Genomic DNA, 13,473 nt, shown 5'->3' on the forward strand with positions numbered 1-13,473 from the left:
AAGAGAGGAAGGAGAGAATTGGAGGAGCGGCAGCATGACTATAAGAGAAACTGAGGACTGGAATTCGGTTTCCAGAAAGAGAAGAATGAAGGGAGATTTGATAGCTCCTTTCAACCCTGAAAGGCGGTTCCAAAGAGGATGGATCAGACTGTTCTCAAACAGTAGCAGATGAAAGAAACAAGGAGTAAGTGGTCTCAGTATTAGTGAGGGGGAGGTTCTAGGTTGGATATTAGGCCGAAACCTTTTCCTAGGAGAGGGTGAAGACTGAATGAATTCCCTACGGAAAGGGAGGTTGTGGAATCTCCTTCCTTAGAGGTTTTTAAGGTCAGGCTTGACAAAGCCCTGGCTGGGATGATTTAGTTGGGAATTGGTCCTGCTTTGAGCAGGGGGCTGGACTAGATGACCTCCTGAGGTCCCTTCCAACCATGATATTCTATGGTTCTATGAACCTTTTTCAACCAAGACTCCTTCCGCACAGCTGGAAGGATCTTTATCCTAGGGTAACCGTCAGGAAAATGCATTTCATCTCTTTCACCTAAGAAAAAGAACCAGCCCTTTGACTGTGGGAGATTCTAATATGGGACTTTGGTCAGCTATATTGGCATGTGTGGTAAGGATTTTACCTTGAACCTAGCTTGTTAAGTTTTAGCTATTAGGAAACGTTTTATCTTTATTTTTCTTGTAACCATTTTGGACTTCAATGCCTTATACCTGTACTCACTTGAAACCTATTTCTTTGTTGTCAAAGAAACTTGTTTTATTTTTCTAACTAAATTCAGTGTTCAAACTGAACTGTTTGGTAATTCCAGTTAAAGTAGCAAACTGTTGAACTGACCCTTTACAGACCTTTAATATCTAAACTGCCCAGGAGAGAGCTGGATGGTGCAGAACACACATTTTTTTTGGGAAAACTCAGACTGGGAGTGTGTTGGTGTCACCTTGCAGGTAGTAACTAAGACTGGTGGAAGCCAGAGGGGGGCTGGAGTGTTGCTGACAGTCTGCTGGGGTCAGAGTTGTTGACCCAGGGCTGCAGCTACACACAGACACTTGAGGTGACCTGCAGGCTGTTTGTGAGTGGCCCAAGTTGGGAGCTACAATAGCAAAGCATTGTGTGGCATGCAGGTTTGCGGTGCAGGTGGTCACACAATCTCTCTCACTGATCTGGAATGCACCCCAGAATGTGATAGAGGGTAGTATAGATTAATAGACCTTCCAAAAGACTTTTCTCAACCTCTTTGGAGAGCTGGAGTATCAGTTTGACATTAATTCTGAAGCCTGGCTTTCTCTGTAGCATTATAGAATCAGTAAGCCAGCAGATTCATCTACTTGATGATGAGCTACACTGGGGGGATTTCTCATTTCACCTATCTTACTAGGCAAATGGAGTTGATCCTGTGAATGCTTTTGACCATCCTGAGCTCTTTTATTCCCAATTCGTGGAGCATATTAGCACATCTTTCTCTTGTGGCTGGAGAATTAGGGTGGTGTGTGTCAAAGCAAAAAATGGTATAATGTCATTAGGAAGAATTGAGGCAGGTGGACAGTGGTACAAGAGGGAGCAAATAGTAAACTCATTTCTCTAATGCTTTTTTAATAGGGTCACCCTGCTCCATATAAAACCGTTTCAGCCCGAGCAGGAACACCATCCACAATATTGCGACTTCCAGCCAGTGTTTTTCAGGATGTTTTCCAGAAGTACCCTGAAACTCTTGTCAGAATGGTACAGGTAAGACTGATCTGTAGTTGGTTTTCATTAAATATAGTATCCATCTTTCCTTTAAAAGGTTTTTCCCTATCTGGCCAGCTAGTCTATCCTTCTGCTGGTGCAGAATTGTTCTCCTTAGTATATTCTCAGGGTTTTGTCTAATATTTAAGTGTCCCAAGTGATGGGACTGCCACCACATATCCAAGGAGATTATCGCAGTCTGACTGATCTTTACATTAGGTGGGGATGAGGGAAATATTTCCTAAATGCGTCTTGGCTTAATTTCATCACCTTTCCTTGGACCAATGTACTAAAGTTCCTTCCCCTTTGAGGGCAGATTCTGCCTTCAGAAATATGCAGCTCCTGTTACTGTCCATGGGGGCTGCCTCTGCTCATCAAAGAGCAGAATTTGGCCCTAGATATTTACTTCTCAAATATCTGCAAACTCTGAACTGTTGTAGCAGTGGGTACTTAGAATAAGTTCTAATCTTTGCACTTAAATAATGCTAACCTTGAATAACCTCAAATAATGCTACCACTTAATTTGTGTTATTGTATCAGAGGGGTAGCCATGTTAGTCTGGATCTGTAAAAGCAGCAAAGAATCCTGTGGCACCTTATAGACTAACAGAGGTTTTGGAGCATGAGCTTTCGTGGGTGAATACTCACTTCGTCAGATGCATGTGTTATTGTGACACTTTTATGGACTCTTACTGATACCATCTTAATTTCCCGCTGGATATGTGGGGGCAAAGAAATGGGCAGATGGCAAATCTAGGCAATGAAGACAGCTTATTGCCCCTCAGTAAGTTCCAGTGTCGTCTAGTTCATGACATAGTGTCTTTCCTTGGCTGGTCCATATGTCATTCCCTCGCTAACCCCAATACGCTGTCCCGTTTTTTGAAAGATCTTGAAAAAGATGGGATTAGAATCTGAGCAATCGTTGGGTGCCTCAGGCACTCTGGAAATCAAAAGTTGGTTTTTTTCCAAAATTGAATAGACATAGATCAGCCTCTTGGTAATAAAGCAACCTTAATCCATATCCAGACAAGATGTTTGGGAGACAGAGAGAAGTGGTGAAGAAAGAGGAAGTCTAGTTAAAAGTGGAGAGTGACAAAGGAAATGCTAAAGTGAGAAATGATGTACTGTAGGAGAACTGTAGATTTGGATCATAATGCTGTTTAAGAAGGTTTTAGACATCAAGATGTCATGACAATACATCATTACTTGTTATGCAACAGTGTATAGGCCCTTTATAGTTCCTTGCAGGAGCCTCTAAAAATTGGACACCAAGACCCAAGGTGCCCCTTGAGATTGTAATTTATATAAAAACAAACAAAAACATCTCACCCTCCCCAAGTTGAGATTGAGTCTCATACCAAAGAGAGGTGCCAGACACTGGTATCTGCTTAGCTAGCTGGCGCCTGGCCCCGCCCGCCCGCACAAGCCACTCCACCCCACCCCCGCACCAGCGAGAAGCGCTGGCCTCCACACTGCCTCCACCCAGCCTCCTGAGGCCAAGCTCAGAAGGTTCTGGCCACTGCTGCCCCAGCTGCTCCCCTGCCGGAAAAAGACTCACCTTGCTTGCTGCAATCAGAGCAGGGCTGGGAACCTGGCCTCTGCCAAAAAACAGCTGAAGAAATTTTGTCCTGAAGCCACCCGATTGGCCAGATTTGGAGAGCTGATTGGCTGCAGTGGCGCAAACAGCTGATGGGGTCTGTCCATGCAATAGCTGATCCTCCAATTGGTGCTTAAGCACCCACTATTTTTTTTCCCGTGGGTGCTCCAGTCCTGGAGCACCCACAGAGTTGACACCTATGGTGTCAAGTCTTTTGGGTGGTATCTCTGGCTCAGCCACCTACTGTGTCTCTTGATTGTGAGTCCCAAGCTTTCAAACCGCAAAGCACTCTTTTTCAGCTGTGGGAAAAGGTATTCTCAGCATCACAGCAAAATGCAAAGTGGAACAGAATGTTTAGCGTAAGTAGTTAGCACAAATTGTAAGGGAAAATTCAAGGTAGCATGGCCTGTTAACACTTCTGCAGTCACAGGACAAAAAGAGTGGGTTAGTGGATGGTGGCATATTTGGTATTCACTTGCTCCCTGTGTTTGATCTACCTCTCCTAGATCATCATGGTGAGGCTCCAGAGAGTGACATTCTTGGCTTTGCACAACTATCTTGGCCTGACCACCGAGCTCTTCAATTCTGTAAGTGTATAATGAAAGCAATTTACTCTTATCACACTGTATGTATCTGATTCTAACCGTGTCTGTGAGAGTGTCTTCTCTTCAGTAGCTCGCAAGCATAATCTCAGTATAAAACTAGCATTAATTTATTGTTTGCAACAATATTAATACCATCGTGCTTGAGAGTGAAGCTCTCAAGCTATAAAATCTGCTCAGTGCTGAAGCCTGCTGAATAACATTTCATTTGGGCATTTTTATTATGGAGGCTATCATGGCTGTCAGGCTAGCCGAATCTCTGTCCCCTTTCTGGTCCCTCTGAGTGCACCCCCTCAGATGTAGGCTCTTGTGTCTTTACCTGTTGTGATGCTCTTCTCCAGTGCTCCCAGAACCGTAAGCCAATGTGCAGGGCCCTACCAAATTCATAGTCCATTTTGGTCAATTTCATGGTCGTAGGATTTTTAAAATAATAAATTTCATGACTTCAGATATTTCAATCTGAAATTTCCGTGTTGTAACGGTTGGGATCCTGACCTAAAAGGGGGTTGTGGGAGGGTCACAAGATTATTGTAGGGGGTTGTGGCATTGCCACTCTTACTTCTGCGCTGCCTTCAGAGCTGGGCTCTTGGCCAGCAGCCGCCGCCTTTTTCTGGCCACCCAGTTCTGAAGGCAGCAGCACAGAAGTAAGGGTGGCATAGCATGGTATAGCCACCCTTATTTGTGCGCTGCTGCTGGTGGAATGTTGCCTTCAGAGCTGGGTGCCCAGCCAACAGCAACTACTCTCTGGCCACCCAGTTCTGAAGGCAGTGCAGAAGTAAGGGTGACAGACAAGCCAGACTCACCCCTGCGGCGCCTTCTGCTGTTATCCTGGGAATTAGCTCATTCCAGCATCCGGAGTGCCCTCTGCAGGCTGGTGATCCACTTGCCCTCTTGGCCCCCATGTCCCTCCCTGGACCCCGGTGCCCTTTTTACTGGGGTGCTGCTCCCTGGTAGTACTCCACCAATCTGGGTCTCCCCTCCCTGGGGAACCCCCAACCCACTATCCCCTCTTTGCCTTAGTTTTGGCTACTGCCTAGTCTCCATCTAGCCCCCGTTCATGGGGGCAGACTGCAGTATTAGCCACTCATCACAGGCAAAGGGGTTTGGACCTGCCGCCTTAGCCTACCCCTGGGCTGCCCCCTGCAACCCCCAGTACCTGATGGCCTTGTGCTAGGCCTCAGCCTGGGGCTTTCCAGGCAGGAGCTCCGCAGCTGTGCTCCCTCAGGTACCCTGGGACTAGCTTGCTGCAGCTAGGCCCTTCTCCCTCTACAGGCAGAGGGAGACTGTTTGCTCCTGGCTTCCCTGGCCTTTTTATACAGGCCAGCTGTGGCCTGATTAGGGTATGACCCAGCTGCAGCTGCTTCCCCAATCAGCTCAGCTTTTAGAGCTGCAGCTTTCAAGCCCTCGCAGGCGGCTTTTTAAATGCCTCAGGGCAGGAGCGGGTAACCACCCTGCTACAGTGACAAAACCGTGATTCCCGCTACAATTACCTTGCAACATCCTCCCTCTACAGCCCCCTTTTGGGTCAGGATCCCCAGTTTGAGAAACTCTGGTCTCCCCCTTGAAATCTGTATAGTACAGGGTAAAAGTATACCAGGTCTCATGGTCCGTGATGCATTTTCATGGAAACGTGAATTTGGTAGGGCCCTACCAATTGTGATAGACCCAGGCCAGTTGGGTACAGCAGACTAGCAGAAGGCAGATATACTGGCCACTGGATTAAGTTTTCTGTTCCCTGACTGACCAGAGCAGGGGCTGCTCCAGCAATGAGAACACCTGACTCTAATTAACCTGCAAAGAGTCAGGTGAGACCTTTAAGTTAATGTGACCACCTGACTCTAAGGTCCTGCTGATACTATAAAAAGGGCTCACACCAGTCAGGCAGGGGAGAGCCAGGGAGCCAGAGGAGAGGTAGTGCGGCTGAAGGGCTGGTTAATGAAGACACTCTCAAACCATTGGTAAGGGAGCCCTAAGGTAAGGGTGAAGAAGGGAGAAGCAGGAGATCTATGGGGAAGTGCCCCAGGGAAATGTAGCAACTCTGGCAGTGAAAGGTTGGCTGCCAACAGCTGCTACCATTAGGGTCCCTGGGCCGGAACCCGGAGTAGAGGACGGGCCCGGGTTCCCCCCAACCCACCACTACAGGAACATCTCCTAGGAGGGGAAGTTAAGCCCCTGTCAGGACAGGAGGCTAAACTGTTCTGAAATAAGCCCCCAGGGACAACAGAGACTGTGGGAGTTCTCTCACCAACCTCCTTGCTGGCCTATGATGAAAAGGGCTCAGTAGACTGTAACCCTGGCCCTAGAGAGAGAGGGTCACAGTGAGCCACTGAGGCTAGCATAAACCGCCTAGAAACGCAGGACCCATGGGAGCAAAGTCAGAGCTCTGCCACACAATGTATTACTCCACTTGGCCTCAGCAAGAAACAGCTTTGCTGGAGTTTTAACTGTGTGTCAACTCCCTGCCACAGCACTGTCTGCTTTCCCAACAAACTCCTCAAGACTCTTCCTGTCTTAACCTAGCCTTGCAGGTAACATTCAGTGAGACCTAGTTTTCCAGACATGCCTCTCAGCAGTGTCCAGTCCCTCTCACTGGACACTGGCAGGAATTATGAAGTCTGCAGTCTCCGAAGTAACAGTGCACACACACACCAGCATGTTGACTCACTGTTGACACTCTTTAACCTAATACACAGCACTGGGTCATTTTATAGTAAAATTAAATGTACATTTATTAATAAAGAACAGAGATTTAAGTGATAACTAAGCAAGAAAAAAAGACAGATGGTTACAAACAAAACAAAAGGAAAAATGTGCTGTCTGATGTCTAAAAGCTTAACAGTTCACAATCTGGTGTCAGGCAGTTCTTCTTCGAGTGATTGCTCATGTGTATTCCACTATAGGTGTGCGTGCTCGCCACTTGCACTGATGCCAGAAGTATCCGTAGTAGGGGAGCACTGCTGCAACCCCTGGGGCGGCGCAGACATTTCGCATTATAAAGGGGGCTGCGTGCTCCCCCCACCCTCAGTTCCTACTTGCTGCCAGTGAAGGTAGTCGGAACTTGCTCCAGCCTTGGCTGCAGCGTTACAGCCTTAGTGGTGTTCAGTTTCACTGAAAACTTTCCTTACTGAACTTTCTTTCGCGAATGCCTGGCTTGGGGCATGCCCCGTGGCCCGGGCTTCAAGTCGTGCGACTCCTGTTGCAACTCCATGCCCAGAAGCGATCCACACAGTCAGTGTCTTTGCTGTCGGGGTGAGGCTCACATTAGTGAGAAGTGTAAAATTTGCTGCTCCTTCAAGCCGTGTACAAAGAAGGAGCTTGAGATCTGACTCCAAGCTCTCCTCATGTAGTCGGCATTGGCCCCGGCACCGGCGTGTCGAGCCGTCCCGCGCCGAGCACCTCGTCTTTGACTTGCAGCAAAGTGCTTCCGGTGCGCCGTCCTGATTCCGTGACCGGAACCGTGTTCTTGGTGCGTAGCGAGGCACTGTCGACTAGCCGGCACTGCTCCCCTGCTAAACAGGGGAAGACTCAGTGGTGCCGAGAGAAGGAGAGGAGTGAGGTCAAACCCGAGCTGGGCAGCCCATGATCCCCATCGGGACATAGACCTCCGACTCACGCTGAGCGGAGTAGTCCAATCCCGTCCGCGCGCGCCTTGCCTGAAGAACACACGCCTTTGACGCCAGAGGCAGCTTAGGCCGCATGTGATATCCTAGCGCTTCCGGTGCCGGGACCACTGCCTCAGTCAGGCCCCCGGTCCCGTGGGAAGCCACCCTTAGGCGCCCATCAGTCCTCCTCGTAGGTGTCGGACGTCGAGGTACCTTCCCGGATCAAGGTGCTGAGCAGAGCCCCGCGATGCACGTCGACTCCGCGTCCTGGCTCTTCGGTGAGCGGATCCCACTCCTCTGGTCTCAGACGCCATCGAGGAGGTGATAAGAGACGGCGCCGTTCCTCCTCCAGCCAGTCTGAGAGGAACAGGTCTCGCTGCCGTCAGCACTGACGCTCGTACTCAAGTGCCCGCCATCACAGAGGCCATGCTCGGCGTGTGTCCGGAGTGTCCCCGGCACCGAGGCGCCATGGACACAGGTGCGTCAGGGAGTCCAGAGACACCTCTTCGGACATTTACCTCTTGACTTCCTCCACGTCGAAGTCTTGGGGCAGGAGCTGTCACGATAGAGTCCATTCCAGTCGTTCTAACGGCACCGTGCGTTCCTCCAGGACTTCGGCATCTCATTTCCAGGCCGTTCCCTGGAAAGGACAATGGTGCCACTGGGCACCGTGGCCTCAGGCACCTGCGCAGCCAAGACCTCGCTCCGTGGCTGGAGCCTCTCAGGGTCACCCTGCGTCACCTGCCTGGCACCGGGATCAGACCGTGGGCGCTGAACCCCCGGCACTGACTCTGGCACTGGACCCAGACATCGAGCCTAGGATTCCGTCGGTTGCTGAAGGCTCCGCACCATCTACCTCTTCGGTGCAGGGTGATTCAGTTGCGGTGCCGTCTCCCTCTTCCCAAGAGGACTTCAAAGTGCACCAGGAGCTGCTTAGGAGGGTGGCAGGAAATCTCGAGCTCCAGGCTGAGGAGATGGAGGTCCCCTCTGATGACCTATTCAATGTCCTCGCCTCCTCGGTACCGGGGCATGTGGCTCTCCCATTCCGTCAGGGAGTAGCCAACATCACCACTGGCCTCTGGCAGACCCCGGCCTCACTTGGACCTATTTCCAAAAAGGCCAAGAGGAAGTACTTTGTCTCCACAAAGGGTCACACGTACCTATACACCCACCCACTCCTTGATGGTAGAGTCAATCCACCACCATGAGCGGAATGGCCAGCCCGTGCCCACACCAAAAGACATGGACGCTCATAGACTGGATACCTTTGGGGAAAAAGGTTTATTCGTCTGCGAATTTCCAGCTCAGAGTGGCCAACCACCAGGCACTACTGAGTAGGTATGAGTTTAATCTCTGGGGTTCCCTCTCCAAGTTTGAGCCCCTTCTTCGGGACAAGGACGGAAAGGAGTTTTGAGCTCTGATCGACGAGGGTGCGGCCACGGCTAAAGCAGCTCTCCAGGTGGCTTTGGATGCAGCGGACACAGCCTCTCGTATGATGGCTTCCGCAGTCTCCATGCGACGGGTGTCGTGGCTCTCGCTCTCGGGGCTGTCAGTCGAGTCCCAATCTATAATGGAGGACCTGCCGTTTGATGGCAAGGCCCTATTTGCGGAGCAGACAGACACCCATCTGCACGGGATGAAGGACTCCCCCACCACCTTGCAGACGCTAGGCCTCTACCTCCCACCCCCTAAGGACAAGCCCAGGCCTCAAACCTCTGCTCTTCTGGCTCGGGGCAGATACGAACCCCTGCCTAAACAGCAGAGGGAACAAAGGCGTCGGTCCCAATGCCAATCCCATTTGGCCCCATGGCCTGGGGCCTCGAAGGCCAGACGGCTGGGAAAACAGCCTTTTGGACTCATTGAGGGCGGTCACCGGGCCTGTTGCCAGTGTACCCCCCACCCAGTTAATAAAGTTGCCTTTTATGAACCATTTATCGGCTTTCTGACTGCAATGGGTCCGTATAACATCGGACCAATGGGTCCTCAGCACCATCTCCCAAGGGTACAGACTGCAGTTTGTTTCCACCCCTCCTAACTGTCCCCCATCCGGGCAGCCGGCTGGGGTGCCGGAACATGCCCTCCTCCGCTAGGAGGTAGAGCGCCTTCTGTCCCTGGGAGCAGTGGAAAGGGTACCTCGGGAATACCAGGGCAGGGGTTTTTACTCCAGGTATTTCCTCATCCCGAAGGCGAAGGGCAGGCTTCGGCCCATCCTCGACCTGCGGAATCTCAACCAGTTTTTGGTTCGTTCCAAATTCCGCATGGTGTCCCTGGCCTCTATTGTTCCATCCCTAGACCAAAGGGATTGGTTTACGGTGCTGGACCTCCAGGATGCGTACTTTCACATCCACATTTTCGAAGGTCACAGGCGTTTCCTCGGTTTCATGGTGGGTCAGGACCATTTCCAGTTTACGGTCCTCCCCTTTGGCCTCTCTACTGCCCCCAGGGTATTTACAAAGTGTATGGTGGTGGTGGCTGCCCACCTCAGGAGAAAAGGGCTGCAAATCTGCCCCTACCTCGATGACTGGCTGCTCAAGGGCCGGTCTCAGTCTCTGGTGCAGTAGCACATGAGCTTCCTGCTAAACACCATGTTAATCCTGGTTCAGGGCTAAGCTTTATAGGGGCGCTGCTGGATTCCTGGGTGGCCATGGCCTCCCTCACACGGGACAGATTCGAGATGCTCAAAGCTCTCATCCCTTTGGTCCCAGCCTTTCCGGTAACCACGATACGGGTGTGCCTGCAAATCTTAGGCCACATGGCAGCATGCACTTATGTGGTGCGACATGCCAGGCTTTGGATGAGGTACCTTCAGCTCTGGCTGGCATCTCGGTACTCCCAGGCCAGGGACGGCCTGGGCAAGGTTGTCACGGTGCCGCCCAGGGTGGTGGCAGATCTCCAGTGGTGGTCCCTCCCGAGCAACATGCTCCAGAGTATCCCCTCCCTCACTAGACCTAGTGTCGGACGCCTTGGACCTGGGCTGGGGAGCCCACATGGGGGATTTCAGGACCCTGGGCATGTGGTCACGAGAGGAACTGACCCTGCACATAAATATCAGGGAGCTCGGGGCCGTACGCCTGATGTCCGTGGCATTTTGCCAGCACATACAGGGGAAGGTGGTCAGAGTCCTTACAGACAACATGACTGCCAAGTATTATGTCAACAGTCAGGGGGGCATGTGTTCCTGGGCCTTATGCCAGGAAGCCCAACTCCTGTGGGAGTTTTGTATAACCCACAACATACTTCTGTGGGCTTTTTACCTGCCTGGCAAGAGCAACACGCTCACAGACCGCCTGAGCAGGGTGTTCTCCCAACAGCATGAGTGGTCCCTGCATAAGGAGGTAGCCAGGTTGATCTTCCTACAATGGGGTGCTCCCCAGGTAGACCTGTTCACCACCACCCAGAATCGCCAGTGTCCTCGATTCTGCTCCAGAGCAGGACGAGGCGACGGGGCGATATCAGATGCGTTCCTGCTCCTGTGGTCGGTGACCCCTGTTGTATACCTTCCCGCCCTTCTGCTTAATAGGCAGGGTCCTACAGAAGGTGAAGTCAGATGGGGCGAGGGTTATTCTCATAGCCTCGGATTGGGCCCGTCAGCATTGGTACGGGTCCGTACTGCAACTCTTAGTGGCCCCTCCTTGCAGGCTGCCGCTCTGCCCAGACCTCCTCTCCCAGGAGGAAGGTCGTCTTCTCCATTCCAACCTAGCCGTGCTTCACCTTACAGCATGGCTGCTCTGTGGTTAAATGAGGAGGAAGGCAGGTGTTCTGAGGATGTGAGAAATGTCCTCCACACGTCGAACCTACCTGGCTAAATGGTATAGGTTCTCTATGTGGGCGAGGGATAGAGGTTCCTCTCCCTCCTCCATGTCTATCCAGCTTGTTCTTGACCACCTTCTGTCTCGTTAGGACCCAAGGACTGGCGCCTGCTCAATCAGGGTGCACCTGGCGGCCATTTCGACTTTCCACCCCCCAGATCACATGATGGCCTGGTTTCTGAAAGGGTTAGATCGGGCATTCCCTTACACCAGACCCCCGGTCCCGCTCTGGGACCTGAACCTGGTGCTCTCCCGCCTCACAGGGCCTCCGTTTGAGCCTTTAGTCATGTGCTCGTGTTCCCACCTATTGTGGGAGGTGGCATGCCTAGTAGCCATCACCTCAGCCCACCGGGTCTTGGAGCGCAGGGCCCTGACGTCTGAACCGCTGTATACGGTCTTCCATAAGGACAAGGTTCAGCTCTGCCCTCACCCCGCTTTTTTGCCGAAGGTAGACTTGGCTTTTCACATAGATCAGGATATTTTCCTCCCGATCCTCTGTCCTAAACCCCATTCATCCAATGAGGAACGCCACATGCACATCTTGGACGTGCGCAGAGCGCTGGCCTTTTACCTGGACAGAACCAGGTTATTTAGGAGGTTCCCCAGGTTTTTATTGGTTCGGCCGAGCGTGTGAGAGGACGGCCGATCTCCATCCAGCGGATCTCCTGCTGGATCACTTTGTGCATTCGTACCTATTATGACCTGGCAGGGGTTCCCCCACCTCCTATTGTGAAGGCTCATTCGACAGCCCAGGACTCGTCAGTGGCCTGTGTGGCTCGTGTCCCTATTCAGGACATCTGTAGGGCTGCTGCGTGGTCCTCTGTCCACACCTTTTCATCGCACTATGCGATCGTCTCCCAAATGAGGGATGACGCCGGGTTTGGTAGGGTGATGCTCTGCCCGGGTAACCCTTGAAACTTTACATTTAAACTTCTACCCTCCTCCATCAGGTACAGCTTGGAGTCACCTACTGTGGAATACACATGAGCAGTCACTTGAAGAAGAGAAGACAGTTACCTGTTCCGTAACTGGTGTTCTTCGAGATGTTGCTCAGGTGTATTCCACATCCCACCCTCCTTCCCCTCTGTCGGAGTTGTCTGGCAAGAAGGAACTGAGGGTGGAGGGAGCGCGCAGCCCCCTTTATAGCGCAATATGTCGGCGCCACTCCAGGGATCGCAGCAGTGCTCCGTCACTACGGATACTGCAAAGGGAAAAACTTCCGGCACCAGTGCACGTGGCGAGCACGCACATCTATAGTGGAATACACACCTGAACAACACATCTCGAAGAACGCCAGTTACGGAATAAGTAACTGTCCTTTTCTCACCTACAGCCAGTTCTCAGCGTCTTCAGTACAGATGGTTGAAGGATTCATCTTGTATGGATTCCAAGAGCACAGGCCTCTTTTGTCCAATTTAAATGATGATTAGCAAGGGGCTCACTCCCCTTCTTTTTATAGTCCAGTAACCCTTTGAGATGTATTCTTCTCAAGGATATCCCCAGATAAAGTTTTTTTTTATCCTCAATTACTTGTCCCCCAAGAAACTGACGCCATCCTGTCTTCCTTGCCCTCCTCTCAGTTTGCTTTTCCTGTGGACTCAGATGCAAATGAACTTACACTGTCTCTGGTGTCACCTTGCTCAATTTACAATGATGAAACAGGCAGAACAAGGACAAACTTGTTTTATCAGATACTTCCACAGCATACCTTAAGAACATCTTACTGCCATGCATACATAACTCTTTATACGCAACCCGTGCATACATCACGCAGTGATACCAGTGACCAGTGTGTCATCAGTTTTTGTATGATACCTTGCAAGATGCTGTCTGGCCAAGTATTCTGACAGCAGTGTGTTTTTATTTGCCTTTTGCTAGCTGGCACAAAGTGGCTCTTAGGGTCACACCTGTAATGGGGAGAAATGTCTGTTCTCCTGCTCCTGGACTGGGCTCTGGCCTATAGTATCCTGTGTTGCAGCTGTGCTTGCCCTGCAGATTCAACAGATCTTGTGCACCTGCTGTTCTTCCTTTTGGAAGTCTGTGACTGGGGAAACAGTGACAAACAGCCATCTTAAATCAAAATATTGTTTGCTTTTTGCAGTAGGAACAAAGCATAAGAGAAAAAGAAATTTTAAAAC

General features: G+C 51.1%; 1 protein-coding gene across 9 annotated transcripts in view; it reads left to right on the forward strand.

Annotated features, from left to right (window-relative positions):
• The window catches only part of PNPLA7 (patatin like domain 7, lysophospholipase), a 557,191-nt gene that overhangs the window by 157,034 nt on the left and 386,684 nt on the right, over positions 1-13,473 (forward strand). For 7 of the 9 annotated variants that reach the window (XM_075060490.1, XM_075060495.1, XM_075060491.1 and 4 more), the window contains 2 exons: positions 1,598-1,726; positions 3,829-3,909. The exons of the other annotated variants lie outside the window; for them this stretch is intronic. In XM_075060490.1, coding sequence (XP_074916591.1) covers positions 1,598-1,726; positions 3,829-3,909 — 210 coding nt within the window. The remainder of the gene's footprint in view (positions 1-1,597; positions 1,727-3,828; positions 3,910-13,473) is intronic. 9 annotated transcript variants of the gene reach the window in all.

The sequence above is a fragment of the Chelonoidis abingdonii genome, chromosome 24 (assembly GCF_003597395.2).
Source record: "Chelonoidis abingdonii isolate Lonesome George chromosome 24, CheloAbing_2.0, whole genome shotgun sequence".
Classification (NCBI taxonomy): domain Eukaryota; kingdom Metazoa; phylum Chordata; order Testudines; family Testudinidae; genus Chelonoidis; species Chelonoidis abingdonii.